This window comes from Gigantopelta aegis, chromosome 12 (genome assembly GCF_016097555.1).
Source record: "Gigantopelta aegis isolate Gae_Host chromosome 12, Gae_host_genome, whole genome shotgun sequence".
In the NCBI taxonomy this organism is placed as follows: Eukaryota; Metazoa; Mollusca; class Gastropoda; order Neomphalida; family Peltospiridae; genus Gigantopelta; species Gigantopelta aegis.
Window position 1 is genome coordinate 39,501,488 of NC_054710.1, and position 17,214 is coordinate 39,518,701.

General features: G+C 39.9%; 1 protein-coding gene across 1 annotated transcript in view; it reads right to left on the reverse strand.

Annotated features, from left to right (window-relative positions):
• Positions 1–3,414: 3,414 nt before the first annotated feature.
• The window catches only part of LOC121386224 (endo-1,4-beta-xylanase 1-like), a 104,264-nt gene continuing 90,464 nt past the window's right edge, over positions 3,415–17,214 (reverse strand). Inside the window, exons 4-6 of the mRNA XM_041517055.1 lie at positions 15,537–15,647; positions 12,374–12,592; positions 3,415–3,711 (exon numbers count right to left, since the gene is read on the reverse strand). Coding sequence (XP_041372989.1) covers positions 3,493–3,711; positions 12,374–12,592; positions 15,537–15,647 — 549 coding nt within the window. The 3' untranslated portion in view covers positions 3,415–3,492. The remainder of the gene's footprint in view (positions 3,712–12,373; positions 12,593–15,536; positions 15,648–17,214) is intronic.

Here is a 17,214-nt window from a genome sequence, read left to right on the forward strand (position 1 = left end):
AATATACACGATCTTGAAATCATTATAACTTTATTTCACATTTCAAAACAAAACACAGCACTATACTCAAGCTACAATTAAAACACTTTTGAAATCACTAGCGTTGCGGTGTCAGTCATCAGCGACATGCACGGAAACGTTTGAAGATAAAAGTAGTAAAAGTAATATATCATCGTTTTCATCTTAAATCAGTAATTCGATCAGTCAACTAAGCTGCACAATAAATGATTGAGGTACGAAATGACTTTGGTACGAAATGACCAAGGTACGAAATGACCAAACAGACATGGTACGAAATAACCATGGTACGAAATGACTATGGTACGAAATGACCAAATAACTATGGTTCGAAATGACCAGGGTACGAAATGACTTGGGTACAAAATGGTAAAATTGGGTACTAAATGACTATGGTACGAATTGACTGGTTACCATCTTAACTACCGCATGTATACACTTTTATGTGCCCCCAGTTTGACTTTGTGTATAATGATTCACCATGTTCCACTGTTGGAAAAAAAAGTTTGGTCACTCACTGTGAATCATGTGGATAAGTCGGCCATGTGTGTTTAATATCAGACCAGCAATTGGACCTACGGCTGGTAGGTACTGGGTTCGCAGCCCGGTACCGGCTCCCACCCAGAGCGAGTTTTAACAACTCAATGGGTAGGTGTAAGACCTCTACACCGTCTTCTCTCTTACTTAACAATTACAAAAATCTTAGGATAGTCCTTCTAAATAATGAAATGTTTAATTATTTTTGTTATATAATTTGAAATGAAAGAAAAATTTTAAAAAGCAAAGAACTCAATGGCCATATTTTCTGCTCCTAATTAATTATAGATACATTTTTGATTCAGGTAGCGTGTTTGAATGCGCTGGTTAGTTTGTTTTGTTTAACGATACCACTAGAACACATTGATTTATTCACCATCAGCTATTGGATGTAAAACATTTGGTAATTTTGACCAAGTTGAAGAGAAGAAACCCGCTACATTTTGTCATTAGTAGCAAGGGATATTTTATATGCACCAGGGGGCGGTGACGTAACCCATTGGTAAAGCGCTCGCTTGATGCTCGGTCGGTTTGGGATTGATCCCCATCGGTGAGCCCATTGGGCTATTTCTCGTTCCAGCCAGTGCAGCACGACTGTGGGATGGTGCATATAAAAGATCATTTGCTATTAATGGAAAAATGTAGCAGGTTTCCTCTCTAAGACTATAAGTCAAAATTATTATATACTCTTCAAAAGAAGAAACGCAAAACCACATTGTCGTAATATTTGGAGAATTGATTTAATTATTGAATGGTGAGTCCGATAATTACCAAATGTTGCAGGATTGTTCACAATTCACTCTAATCCATTGTGAGTAAGTGATAGGACACACCACCAAGGTCAAGGTCATCTGGAGTCAATACCGGGTGTGGCCTCCGCGTGTGTTGACAACTGCCTGGCACCGCCTGCCCATTGAAGCAACCAGAGTACGGATGACGTCCCGGGGGATGGTGGCCCACTCGGCCTGCAAGGCTGCTGCCAGCTCGGGCAGGGTCTGGGGCTGTGGTTGTCGCTGTCGGAGGCGTCGGTCCAACTCGTCCCATAGATGCTCAATTGGGTTCAAATCCGGCGATATCGATGGCCAAGGAAGGACATTAATGTTGTTGTTCTGTAGGAAAGCCGTTGTGAGACGGACCACCAACACATACTGACATTTTAACAAATGAAAAACGCGTAATTTTAGAGTTAATAAAAAACCATGATTATTCCTAGCTAACTGGGGGCAGCCATTTTGTTTCGTTTTTGTGACGTCCGGTAGCATAGCTTGGGGCAAAGTGGGCAAAGTGAAGTCAGCTCCGTCCATCTTCTCTATATGCACAGTGTAAACAAACGTCCTAATTTACGACAAGGCGCTTCTCTTTCATCAACCCGACTTGTAAAATAACATAAATGACTTGATAGTATAATAAACTATTTAACTAAATATATTAATAGAACGAAATGGAGTTATAGTATTTTTCTTTCTTTTTTAAATCCAAAGAAAAAATGCATACTATTAGGCCTATTGGTAGGGCACTTTCGAGCAAATACTACTCACGATACCCAAGTGATACTTTTCTTTTCTTTGGGACGACGTAATTGGTCAGTGTTGTGATTTTAAATGGGAAAGTCTACTTAATCATGGGTTTTACAGAATTACTTACAGTACTAAAGCAGGGCGGTTTGTAATGTCCAATACGATTTGAGGTGTATCCGTGCTGTTATCACACAATACCCTGTGATCTTCATAAAAGAGGCACGTCTTTTTAATGTGTTTAGACACAGTGTCTGGGGACCGTCTGAATATACACCTGCCAATCAGGAACCACAGAAAGGCCACGGAAAGAAAATACCAATTAACCAAGAAAACACTCCGAGTATTGTTTCAGTACGTGGGTTAATTTATGTACGAAACATAATACATTTCAACACTTTGACAATGGTGGTATATTTTGTATTGACAAATAATATATAATTGTTGCTGGCTTACTGGGATGGCTATTATTACAGAACATTGCGATGCATTCGCAAAAATCAGGTATGTTTTGTTTCTTCAGTTCGAAGACGAATTCCTGACGTGACACGTTAGCCTAGGTTTTACGTAACCACCAGCTCGCCAGAAGGCGTATTCACTGGGATGGTACAAAATGGCTGTGCCCGTTATATATAATAGCCGTCACATTTAACCGTTTTATTAATTAACTATACGATTATACTTGTTGATATTAAGCAATAATGTGCATTATATATCGTTGAATATGCATACCAGGCCAAATGCCTTAATTGTCCCCTCCTTTAAAGTTCGCTCTGGGTGGGAGCCGGTACCGGGAGGCGAAACCAGTACCGGCGAACCCATTACCTACAAGCCGTATGTCCGATGTAACTACTACATCACCGAGGCCAGCTACAAAATCAAAATTTCCAGTTTTACTTGTATCCAAAAGAACAATACTGTTTTTTATACATAATTAAAGGGACTGTCCTGAGTTTGCAGCCATTGTAAGATGTTTAAGATAACAGAGCCTTGTTGGCGACTACTATTTCATATTAAATATATGTTCTTGTTTAGAATACCAGTGTCTGTATATTGAATGTGTTTGCGGCCGTATACTAATGTTTGTAGCACTCAGTTTTTGCTTTAATTCTTGATATATATTTTTTCGTATGTACAAAATTATTAGGAGGTAAAATCCGATCTGGGCTACTACAAGCATTAGGACAACAACACCTTGTAAATACAGACATTGATATTTTAGATAAGAAATTTTTATGTTACGATATCAAAAAAGCTATATTGGTCGGAAACATTTTACAAACTCAGTACTGTCCCTTTAAAAATCGAAATTTCCAATTGTGCATGGAAAACATCCTAATTGAATTGAGAAAGACAACATACATTTTGATCTTCTTATTGGATAGTTTTGTTTACAAATCGCAGGTCAGCATGTTGAACAAAACTATGTCACTGACAAAGTGACCGTATGCGGCGATTTTCCCAGCGTGAAGGTTGTTTTCTGGTTCACCAATTCCTGGCCATGGTACATAACCCGGACCTCGTAATCACCGTGGAAACCGTCGACAGTTAACTGATCGCCTGACTGTGACAACGTGCGATTTTCATTGGTCATCCACTCTTTTTCAAGCAGATCGAGAACTCGTTCACCCGCAGGATTCAACTGAAATACAAAATCATTTCATCAGTTACACTGTAATACTAATATTATTATTAGAACTCTGAAAATTGCGAGAACAATAGTTTCGTTCACGTAAATCTCGTTTTGCGTAACCCATTTCTCGTTCGCGTCTTAAATTTATGACACAGTGTATAGTGACGGATCACGCAATTGAAAAACGAAAAAGGTTACCTGTATTTGGTTTTGCGTAACCTACAGATGGGTTACGCAAATGTTTAATCCTCAGGAAAATGTATTATTTAAAGCATACTGTCATGGATTTAAGGACCTTATTTCTCTAAAAATGGATAATAACTAAAAATAATATTAATTGTTGGAAACCAAATCTACCTATTGTATCACCTTAACTGAACCATGATGGAGTGAAATCCATATTAACCCTCTCGACAATTTTAGTTTTTGAATTATGGACCATTGCCATAATTCAATTATTTTTACAAAATATTATTAATAAATGGAATATGGTGGTTATGAAGACGGTTGAATAAAGTACATTTAGGGACAAATTAAATTATTTTTGTTCAGGTAATACTTTGTTAGACCATTAAATAGGTCAGTGGTCTGTGACAATATGCCACTAAAAGCTACAAAATTAGGAGAATAGTTTCAATACTAAGTCGTAAAATATATATTGGGTCCCGTTTCACGAAACGATCGTACTTGCGATTGAGTGTAGTTACTTAGAGTCGGTGTTACCGCCCTCGGTGTCGTCGTGGTTTGGCCATCGGTCTACAGGCTGGTAGGTACTGGGTTCGGATCCCAGTTGAGGCATTGGATTTTTAATCCAGATACCGACTCCAAACCCTGAGGGAGTGCTCCGCAAGGCTCAATGGGTAGGTGTAAACCACTTGCACCGACCAGTGATCCATAACTGGTTCAACAAAGGCCATGGTTTGTGCTATCCTGCCTGTGGAAAGCGAAAATAAAAGATCCCTTGCTGCTAATCGGAAAGAGTAGCCCATGTAGTGGCGCCAGCGGGTTTCCTCTCAAAATCTGTGTGGTTCTTAACCATATATCTGACGCCATATAACCGTAAATAAAATGTGTTGAGTACGTTGTTAAATAAAACATTTCTTTCTTTCTTTCTTTTTTACAGTCGGTGTTAGGCTTTCACGCGTGTCCAGCTTTACAACTATTTCACAAAGCAATCATAATTAATTTATTACGGTTGTCGTAAGTACTCTTCTCAGTATTAAAAATAAACTGACACAGACTTCAAAACAACTCAGATGTATTCTTTAATAACGGAAATGCCACCATTAACTTCGCAAATCGATTTTTAGAAGCTACGGATTCAACTCCATTTCCACCATTTAAAAAAATCCTGTTCGAAGCCGCAGCTAATGAAAATTAATCTGAACACATCCATATTTACACAGATAGCTCTAAAAATCCAGATAACGGCAAGGTTGGCTTCGCAGTAGTTGAAGAAAAACTATCTAGACATTCTAAACTAGTTAAATACTCCAGGCTGTCAGATAATTTATCAGTATATACAGCAGAACTGACAGCCATACATGAAGCTCTCTTTTGGATTAAAACCCAAAAATATTCAAAAAGCGTTATCTTTTCAGACAGTCTCAGCTCTATCCACTCACTTCAAACAAATAAATCTACTAGACCAGATATTATAGCAACTATCCACAGTATACTCCACGAACTAAACCAACTCAACCTAACAGTAGTCTTTGAATGGGTCCCAGCTCACGTAGGGATAATTGGCAATGAAGTAGCTGACTATGGAGCCAAAACTGCATTATCAATCACTAGCAAAATTACAACACTACCATTTGGGATCACAGAACTCATGTCAAAAGCAAGGAAACATTACATTAATAAATGGCAGGAAAGCTGGGACCAAACACCTAATACATGGTACTACAATATCAAACCAATAGTCAACTCTGTAAGACCTAAACACTCAAACACTCATGTGGATAAAATTATCACAAAATTTCATATAGGTAAATCAATGCAACTAAACAGCTGTTCATTCGTAATTGCCAACAAAAGTACTGATTGTGTGTGTAGCACTCCTGAAGATATGAAACACCATCTCCTGGACTGCACGCTACACCACAGTCATAGAAAACTAATGCTAGAATCACTATTCGAAGCCAATCATAATCCAATAATCACCCCTAATTCACTACTCAACCCAGATAAACACCATAAGCAAAAAATCTTTAAGGCAGTATACCATTTCGTCCAGTCCATCAAAACTAAACTCTAAATGTCACGTGCAACACGCCCCGCCAGCGTTCAACCGACGCGGATCCCCCAGCCCGGTTGATCGCAGGCGGGATGGGGAACCGTAACACCTTAATGGGCTCCTGACACCAGACGAATATTTAGGAAAATCTAATAAAGCAGACAACATAGCCAGATACTAGTAAGCAATCTAATTAAAATTAGCTCCACTATTACATGTGGATCTAACAGCAGCCAGTTGGAGCTCATGTCCAGTTGACCTTTCATTCGACCAATCAAAACCTTACTTGCAAAATCATGCCAGTGATTTGAAAAGAATTTGAAAACATTCGGGATTATGCCGAGGGTATACAAAATGATTCGGGTGAATTACGAAGTATGGCGGAAACTAATTTCAATATAAAATTTTATATAAAATTCGTTTCAAGATGTGATGATATAGCCATAAAATCTGTTTATACTAGTATACAATCCAGAGTTTATTACTGCACTTTTCCCCCTGTTTTTTCAATGTTGAAATAGACCAACAAGTTCGCCTATTGCATAAATAGTCTCGTCCGATATTTTTAGAATTTGTATGCTCCCGAATAACGTTATGAAAGGCGAAGTGTAATTGGTCGATATTTAAATTGTTATTTTAGATGAAATGTCACCTGGACATGGGAGTCCATGCAATGCTGTTAGATCTACTGGTGAGACCAGTAGAGCTAATTTTAATCAGATTGCCAGATAAGATCATTGCTCTAAAAACCGCCCGTCTGTACGTCCTTCGGATGAGGCAGCGACCTTCAGAATCGGTTTCGATTATGCACCTCAACCTCAACTTAAATTAGAATCTAGGACCGTCCCACCTGTACACCCCTTGGATGGAGCAGCGCCCTCAGCACTCGACCTCGAGTTTGCATTCTACTCCGGGGGTCAACGGTGGAACGATCACTTTATTAACAATGATAACAATAAACATACGGGGCAACGTAATAGCAACCAGTGACATAGATAAAATAGCAAAGACCGTCCCGCCTGTACATCCCTTGGATGGAGAAGCGCCCCTAAGCACACGACCTCGACCCTGCACTCCACGCGGGGGGTCAACGGCGGAACGGTCAATTTAAACAATCTATGACGAGCGACACTGCCGCGCCGTCAGCCCGTGGGTTCCACGGATGAAGCAGCGGGACTCCGCACTCGAGCTACGATTATGCACTCCATTTCGGGGAATCAGCGGCTGAAGGACGGCAAATTATGACTAACAGGACAAATGACATACGACTAGTTTTATTATATTTTCTATTTTTATTATTAAGCATAAATATATGTAAGTGTATACCTTGTAGATAAATGTTTTTTGTTGTTGTTGTTTTTTACTTCTTCTTTTTAGGAAACTATTGCGGTGGCTATCCTTTAATTGGACGCCGCAATAGTGTAAATAAACCACACGACTTTGTTTTTGCACTTGCACAATGTACTACCAAATACAAGCTTTATTATAGCAACATAAGGTGAGTCACTTAGGGTTCCATAAGAAGAAGCAGATAGGAATCCAGACAGCCGGATAAATAACAAGTAAGAGTAACCTCTTAGATATTATAATTCATCTTACCCATAAGTGCAAACTTAGATACGATTTTTGAGGGGGTGGGAAATGAAATTTAACTTCTTACGCATGTATACAGTTATTGACATATTCTTCCTACCGACAGTTGACGACCGACTTAATAAACCATTGTTTTTGGTAGCCAAATAAAATAGGCTAAGCACTAGGCTTTTTAACCAATACTTACACTATAAGGGAAAAAAACCCAAAAAAACCCTTCAAATTAGATAACTAGGCTAGTATAACTCCCCCCCCCCCCCCCTCCTCGTCATTGTATTTCATTATAATCCAAAGACAGAGGGAGGGGTGGTCTTGGATAACCGTTGAGTATACTAGAATAGGGACTTAGGACAATAGGAACACCCTCAACACCAAACTACGGTTTACAAACAGACAGCATGCACCACCGCAACAGTACATAGGGTGCATTGACTAATGATAACAATGCACCCGCCCCCATTTAATGGCCCAGCACGTACTATAATAAGGAGCCGGACAAAATAATACCGGCTCCGAGTACACATTTGCATTGCACCCAGGGGAAGCCGGAAAAAAGAATACCGGCCTACCCTATCCCACCCCTAAATACTTGCTGCTGGTGGTCTACTTGGTACTTGGTGACACTGAAGAGGAGGACGTCGTTGACTGCAACAACAACAAGATCGGGAAAACCCCCGGAACAACAGCGCCTTGCCTACCGGTGTGTAGGTTACACAAGTGCACGAGCCTCCCCTGGGTTATCATGCCACGAACAGAAGCGGTCAAGCCCTTTTTAAGGGCCATATGGGCAACCTAGGGAGACACCACAGCATCATAGAGGTCTAATTAACGAGCTACTTTCGATTCACTAATGTCAAAACCTATATCAGCTCTGGAACTTTCTTTTTGGCCGACAGTTCAAAATTGCGCCCAATTTCCTCAACCCAAATTGCGCACCTTTTCTCTTTGGCATAATACTTTGCTCCATTCCAAATTCAATAGCACCCTCACCCCCCCCCCCCCCCGCCCCCCGCCTCCGCCTGCTACCGACCACGGTCGGGCTGCTGGTACTCCCTTGCACCTGCCAGTGCGGGCGGTCCCTCCTCTCCCCCTCCCCCACCTTTCCTGTCCTGGACGGAGAAGCCGACCTGTGCCCAGGACAGGCGTGCGCTACAACAGCTTGCTCTGAATGTGCACGTAAAGCCCTATGACCTGACCTGACCTTAGAAGCGATAATCCCAGTATTAAATATATTTCGAAAATAATCTTTAATATTTTCATGTCAGGATCATATATGCCCCCCACCCCCACCTCCGCCCCCTGTCTCGTACGCTTATGTCAAAACATACAGTGGTACAGACGTTTCAACTAGCTTTCACTAACAACAATAGCTCATTGGCATGAACAAGCAATGTAAGGCTCAAGCCAGCAAAACATCAGCCTCGGTGGCGCAGTAGTTAAGCCATTGAACTACAGGCTGGTAGGTACAGGGTTCGCAGCCCGGTACCGGCTCCACCCAGAGCCAGTTTTTAAGGGCTCAATGGATAGGTGTATGGTCACTACACCCTCTTCTCTCCCACTAACCACTAACCAACTAACAACTATACCACTGTCCTGGACAGACAACCCAGATAGCTGAGGTGTGTGCCCAGGACAGCATGCTTGAACCTTAATTGGATATAAAAACGAAAATAAGTTGAAATGAATGAATAGACATCAGCTGCGGTCATCAACAGTGTACTGAAACGAGGGCCGTAACTAGTGGGTAGGAGGGTATTGTTGCCCGCCTGCCCCCACCCCTACCCCTTTTTCGAAAAATACAAACAAGTGCCCGTTAGAAGTTCTTATTGGGTTTTTGTGTTGTTGTTTTTTTGTTTAGCTGAGCAGGCGTTATATGCCAGTACTCTGATTAATTTTTCTTTACTGTCCCCCTCACCCCTATTAATAAGGCTAGGTCCGGCCCTGAAAACTGATCTGTACAAAACCTGTTTTACAAGGTTATTCGATCTCAGGATTGACTATCCTTGATGGACCTTGGTTTTGGCCATCCCATCCAGTGCCTCAGAACCGGTGTACCAGATCTGTAGGAACGATATCTGTAGGGGGGGGGGGGGGGGTGTGTGTGTGTGGGGTGGGGGGGGGGTATGACCTCTAGTGGTGACGTCACAGCCTCCATAGTGGGGGGAGGAGGGCACAAACTATAGTTTTATCTTTGTTTATATTTACGTTATAGTACAACAGCAAAAAGTTAATTTTCGATCTCGAGTGAGGGAGGGGGCACGCGCCCCCACCCCTGTTCCTACGGGCCTGTGTACCAGATACCATGGTATGCACAATAATAGTATCATGTCTATGGGAAAGTCAAGAGCATATTATAAAATATCCCTTGTGTTTTCAGTAAATCGATTCTATTTTTATCAGTAGCAAGTCGTTCCATATGTGCGGAGCGTTTCGCGGTAGCCGACAGGGGCGGATGCAGATTTTTTGTTTGTTAGGGTTAGGGTGCAGCCTTTCAGAAAGGCCGTCTACAATATTCAGGTGAGGGGGAAGGGGTGCAACGTTTACTAAGAGCACCCACGGTATTCAAAAGTACATTAAGTATAAGGAAATCAGTAGCGGATCCAAGGGGGTCCAGAGGTCCGGACCCCCCCCCCCACCCTTTTGAAAACCCACCATAACCTTTAAGGGGAAACGTGATTATATTAACTGTTATGTGTAAAAGGAGACATCAGTCATCACATTTGGACCCCCCACCCCTTCAGAAATCCTGCATCCGCGCCTGGCAATATCCGAGTAACTCTCCATTCCTGAACAATAATGGAGACGAGACCTCCTATAGTATGGTACCGGCATCGGTGGCGTCGTGGTTAGGCTATCGGTCTACATGCTGGTAGGTACTGGGTTCGGATCCCAGTCGCGGCATGGGATTTTTAATCCAGATACCGACTTCAAACCCTGAGTGAGTGCTCCGCAAGGCTCAATGGGTAGGTGTAAACCACTTGCACCGACCAGTGATCCATAACTGGTTCAACAAAGGCCATGGTTTGTGCTATCCTGCCTGTGGGAAACGGAAATAAAAGATCCTTTTCTGCCTGTCGTAAAAGAGTAGCCTATGTGGCGACAGCGGGTTTCCTCTAAAAAAAACTGTCAGAATGACCATATGTTTGACGTCCAATAGCCGATGATAAGATTTTAAAAAAAAATCAATGTGCTCTATGGCGTCGATATAATAAAAACAATCTTTACTTTTCCTATAGTATGGCAATGTTCCCCTAAAACACACAGCCGACCAAGATATTACATGGTTCCCATCCCACCCTTAATAATTTTTTTTTTACTTGTGTTCCTCTGACAAACTGGGGATTTTTCGAAGCACTTCTTAATTCGGGGGGTGGGCCTGACTAATTTGTAACAAATGGAAAACAGCCTTTACTTACAACGAGGGACGGGACGGGACGGGACGTAGCTTAGTGGTAAAGCGCTCGCCTGATGCGCTGTCGGCCTACGATCGATCCCCGTCGGTGGCCATTTGGGCTATTTCTCGTTCCAGCCAGTGCACCACGACTGGTATACCAAAGGCCGTGGTATGTGCTATCCTGTCCGTGGGATGACACTCATATAAGAACCCTTGCTAGTAATGTGAAAATGTAGCGGGTTTCCTCTCTAAGACGCGACGCTTATATTGTAACATTATTATTGATAACAGTAGAATCGATTTTTGACGCGCCCGAGAACCGCGTTCCGCGCCTGCATTTACGCCTCCAACGAACCGCGTTCCGCGTTCGCATTTACGCCTCCAACGAACTGCGTTCCGCGTTCGCATTTACGCATCCAACGAACTGCGTTCCGCGTTCGCATTTACGCCTCCAACGAACCGCGTTCCGCGTTTGCATTTACGCCTCCAACGAACTGCGTGCCGCGTTCGCATTTACGCCTCCATTGAACCGCGTCCCGCGTTCGCATTTAGATTTTTCAAGATTTATTAAACAACACTCAGACACATTACAATGTGTAACAAGAGGACATTTTCAAATACATAATTAACATACATGACAAGAACAGGCGTCAACATAGAAGTATCTATAATTAACAGAACACAAGATATGCAAACAAAATAGCTAAAATATACGGAGAAATGTCAGTTCACAAGACAAGATAATCTTTTAATAAATATAGCTAGGTTTTTTAATAGTGGTGCATTACATAATGACAGCATACCTTTCATTTTAAAAACGCTAGGATTAATTCTATAATATTGTTTTATATATTTTCTTCTAATATTTTCAATATTATCATTTTTACAATTAAATAAATAATGGTATTCATCTCCAATATCGGTATTACAAAGTTTGCATATTCTATTTTCTCTAGGAACGTTAAACCATCTGCCTGTTTCGATTGGTAATCTTAAATTTGACGTACGCAATTTAGTTATCCAACATCTATTTTGGTATGATAATCTCGACAAATAGGTTTCGAAATTAAATTCTGTTTTAAATAATGTATAAAATTGACCCCTAGAAGAGTTTGTAATTTCCGAGAACCACTGTTGTATAAATTGATCACAGAGGTTTTGTTTTAATTCTTGTTTATACGATTTGAAATCATTTACGCCTCCAACGAACCGCGTCCCGCGTTCGCATTTACGCCTCCAACGAACCGCGTCCCGCGTTCGCATTTATGCCTCCAACGAACCGCGTTCCTCGTTAGCATTTACGCCTCCAACGAACTGCGTCCCGCGTTCACATTTACGCCTCCAACGAACTGCGTTCCGCGTTCGCATTTACGCCTCCAACGAAACTCATTCTGCGCCCTGATGCACACTTAAATTCGCGCAAAAGGAAAAAAGCCTCTACTTACTACGAACTGAGGGCCACTGACGAGGGAAGCGGTGTCTCCTTGGAAGTGTTTCTCGATCCAGAATCCCCAGAACATGATCCCTTCCACCGCCGGATGTCCGTACAGAACGCGCAGGATCTGGTCGAACGACTCGGCCCGTTTCTGTACGTTTGTGTTTTGAACGCTCAGTTCTGTTATCCAGATAGGGTAACCTGCCCCTCCTAGGAAGTCCAGGCGAGCCTAGAAGTGAAAACAGCATAGTCGTCTAATCTTTATACGATTAATTGGCCGTAATGCTTTAGGGGGAAGGGGGAGGGGTATTATGGGAGGGGTATTATGGGATGTGTAACGAAACGTTGAATGTATTATTATTTTCATCTTGCTTTGGTTTTTGTTTTGTTTTGTGGTTTTGTTGGATTGTTTGGGGTTTTTTTTTTGGTGGGGGGGGGGGGCTGCTTTATGAAGCGTTGAACGTATTAATATTTTCATGGTGTTTTTTTGGTTGTTGTATATATATATATATTTATTTATTTTTTTGTGATGGCGGGGGGGGGGGGGAGTGCGGAGGAGGTTGTGTGTGGGGTTTTTTGTAATGATTGTTTCAAATTATTTTTGTCATTATGTTCATGCTGTTCCAAATGTGGAACGTTCTTTCTTTCTTTCTTTCTTTCTTTCTTTATTTCCTACAGTATGCAAAGCAACAATAAAGTCATCTAGTCGTAGGTGATCGTCTAAACGGTTTCCAGTCTATTTCACCGATTGTCTGTGTGACCAGTTACTTGTAGTAGTTGGATAGACCGTAGACCGAATATTTCTGTCTCTGTAAAGCTTTATTTCATGTTTTATATTTATCTTTTTTAATGATTTGTCTATTTTATATTTATATCTTATAAAACATGAAACAAAACTTTACAGATGAGCTGAGAACTGGGAGTAGCCAAGTCCAAAACTAAATACACCGACTAGTGGACTACATTTAAATACACCGAACAGTGGACTACATTTAAATACACCGAATAGTGGAAGACATTTAAATACACCAAATAGTGGACTACATTTAAATACACCGAATAGTGGACTACATTTAAATACACCGAATAGCAGACTACATTTAAATACACCGAATAGTGGACTACATTTAAATACACCGAATAGTGGACTACATTTAAATGCACCGAATAGTGGACTACATTTAAATAAACCAAATAGTGGACTACATTTAAATACACCAAATAGTTGACATCTTTTAATTTCACCGAACAGTGGACTACATTTAAATACACACAATAGCGGAAGACATTTAAATACACCAAATAGTGGACTACAGTATATACACCGAATAGTGGACTACATTTAAATACACTGAATAGCAGACTACATTTAAATACACCAAATAGTGGACTACATTTAAATACATCAAATAGTGGACTACATTTAAATACACCTAATAGTGGACTACAGTTAAATACACCGAATAGTGGACTACATTTAAATACACCAAATAGTGGACTATATTTAAATACACCTAATAGTGGACTACAGTTAAATATACCGAATAGTGGACTACATTCAAATACACTGAATATTAGACTACATTTAAATACACCGAATAGCAGAGTACATTTAAATACACCGAATAGCAGAGTACATTTAAATACACCAAATAGTGGACTACATCTAAATTCACCGAATAGCGGACTACATTTAAATATACCAAATAGTGGACTACATTTAAATATACCAAATAATGGACTACATTTAAATACACCGAATAGCGGAAGACATTTAAATACACCAAATAGTGGACTACATTTAAATACACCGAATAGTGGACTACATTCAAATACACCGAATAGTTGACATCTTTTAATTTCACCGAACAGTGGACTACATTTAAATACACCGAATAGCGGAAGACATTTAAATACACCAAATAGTGGACTACAGTTAAATACACCGAATAGTGGACTACAGTTAAATACACGGAATAGTGGACTACATTTAAATACACGGAATAGTGGACTACATTTAAATACACGGAATAGTGGACTACATTTAAATACACCGAATAGCAGACTACATTTAAATATACCGAATAGCGGAAGACATTAAATACACCGAATAGTGGACTACATTCAAATACACTGAATATTAGACTACATTTAAATACACCGAATAGCAGAGTATATTTAAATACACCGAATAGCAGAGTACATTTAAATACACCAAATAGTGGACTACATTTAAATTCTTAAATTCACCGAATAGCGGACTACATTTAAATATACCAAATAGTGGACTACATTTAAATATACCAAATAATGGACTACATTTAAATACACCGAATAGCGGAAGACATTTAAATACACCAAATAATGGACTACAGTTAAATACACCGAATAGTGGACTACATTTAAATACACCGAATAGTGGACTACATTTAAATACACCAAATAGTGGACTACATTTAAATACACCTAATAGTGGACTACAGTTAAATATACCGAATAGTGGACAACATTCAAATACACTGAATATTAGACTACATTCAAATACACTGAATATTAGACTACATTTAAATACACCGAATAGCAGAGTACATTTAAATACACCGAATAGCAGAGTACATTTAAATACACCAAATAGTGGACTACATTTAAATTCACCGAATAGCGGACTACATTTAAATATACCAAATAGTGGACTACATTTAAATATACCAAATAATGGACTACATTTAAATACACCGAATAGCGGAAGACATTTAAATACACCAAATAGTGGACTACATTTAAATACACCGAATAGTGGACAACATTCAAATACACCGAATAGTTGACATCTTTTAATTTCACCGAACAGTGGACTACATTTAAATACACCGAATAGCGAAAGACATTTAAATACACCAAATAGTGGACTACATTTAAATACACCGAATAGTGGACTACAGTTAAATACACGGAATAGTGGACTACATTTAAATACACGGAATGGTGGACTACATTTAAATACACCGAATAGCAGACTACATTTAAATACACCGAATAGCGGAAGACATTTAAATACACCAAATAGTGGACTACATTTAAATACGCCGAATAGTGGACTACATTTAAATACAATTAAATACATTTTTTCGATATTTCTGTAAAATTTTATTCTATTAACAAATTTCACAAACCTTTATGACATTAGGACTTGGCACCACACCTCCGCTGAAATGACCCTGCGCGCCCATTCCATACAAACCAACACCTTCACGTCGGTAGCGAAGAGCTTGAGAAAGGTAAGCCTGTATATATAAAAGGGCATTAATTAGTTTACTAATAATAATTATACCATATATACGAACATCATATTGTGTAGTATTACCCAAAATTATATTTTCTAATGATACGCACTTTCTCACAAACAGGACCGGACATAATCTCAACCACAAACGGACATTTAATTTTGTAATAGTACCCAAACAGATTTACCTCTCAATATTTTTGCATATGTTGACAAAATATTTACATGTATTAGGAAATAAAATGAAGTTTGACCAATTACAAACAAGCAGTTACAATCATGCTGCATCTTCAGAATTTCAATGGAAAAAAACCCGAGAATATAATAAATAAAATTTATAATTTATATTCTGTATATAAGTTAGGCCATATAAAAACATTCTACATGGAGGTGTCCGACCTAATGATACCCCGATTAGGATTTTTCAAGATGGCCGCCACCACCATTATCTAAAATAACCCTTTTCGCTATATCTTTGAAACTAATTGACTTAAAGAAGTAGATCTAGGGTCCATATCACTATTTTATGGTCAACTTATATTCTTGATACAGGATGGTGGCAGATCATATATATATATATATATATATGTATATATAGTATAAACATGAACATGTACTGAGTAACTAATTTTAGTAACGGTAATTACACAGGTTCTGTTTTAAAGGATTATCCCGAGTTTGCTGCCATGGTAACATGACATACGGAGCCTTCTTGATAACTAAAAATACACATTAAAGATACTTTCTTGTTCAGAATAGCAGTGTCAAAATGCATCACTTTAAGATTTACAGTGTCATGTCACCCGTATTTATAGATAGAGAAAAAAAGGCTTATGACCCCCACTAGAGACTGCCCTCTTCACTAGAGATTGTGCCCTCTTCACTAGATAGTGTGCCCTCCGCACTAGAGACCGTCTCCTACATCAGATATCAATGCTAGGTGCCTGTAGTGTATAGCTATGTCGGAGGAACGTAGCTCAGTGCTAAAACTCTCGCCTGGTGCATGGTTGGTTTAAGATCGATCCCCGTCGGTGGCCCATTTCTCGTTCCAGCCAGTGCACCACGACTGGTTTATCGAAGGCTGTGGCATGTGCTATCCTGTCTGTCACCTATTATTGAATGTCAAACATTTGTTAATTTTGAGATATAGTCTTAGAGAGAGAACTGGCAATATTTATTAGTAGCAAGGGATCTTTTATAAGCACCATCTCTCAGACAGAAAAGCACACACAATGTACCAATGCCTTTGATATACCAGTCGTGGTGGACTGTCTGGAAAAAGAAATAGCCCAATGAGTCCATCGACTAGGATCGATCCTAGACCGACCGCACATCAGGCGAGCACTTTACCACTGGGCTACGTCCTGACCTCAACTTTATTAACGTCAAAAAATAAAAGAACAAGTCGACGACTACACCACAATTCAGTAGTAACAAAGGACCTTTGTTGCAAGCGACTGGAGCTTGAACGCGCCGGAAGTCATTTAGTGGCTGATTGGGGCCGCTTAGCGCAATGCAAATCAAGGGCAGATAAGTATGTTTCTAATAGAGGCTATAGTTATACCCAG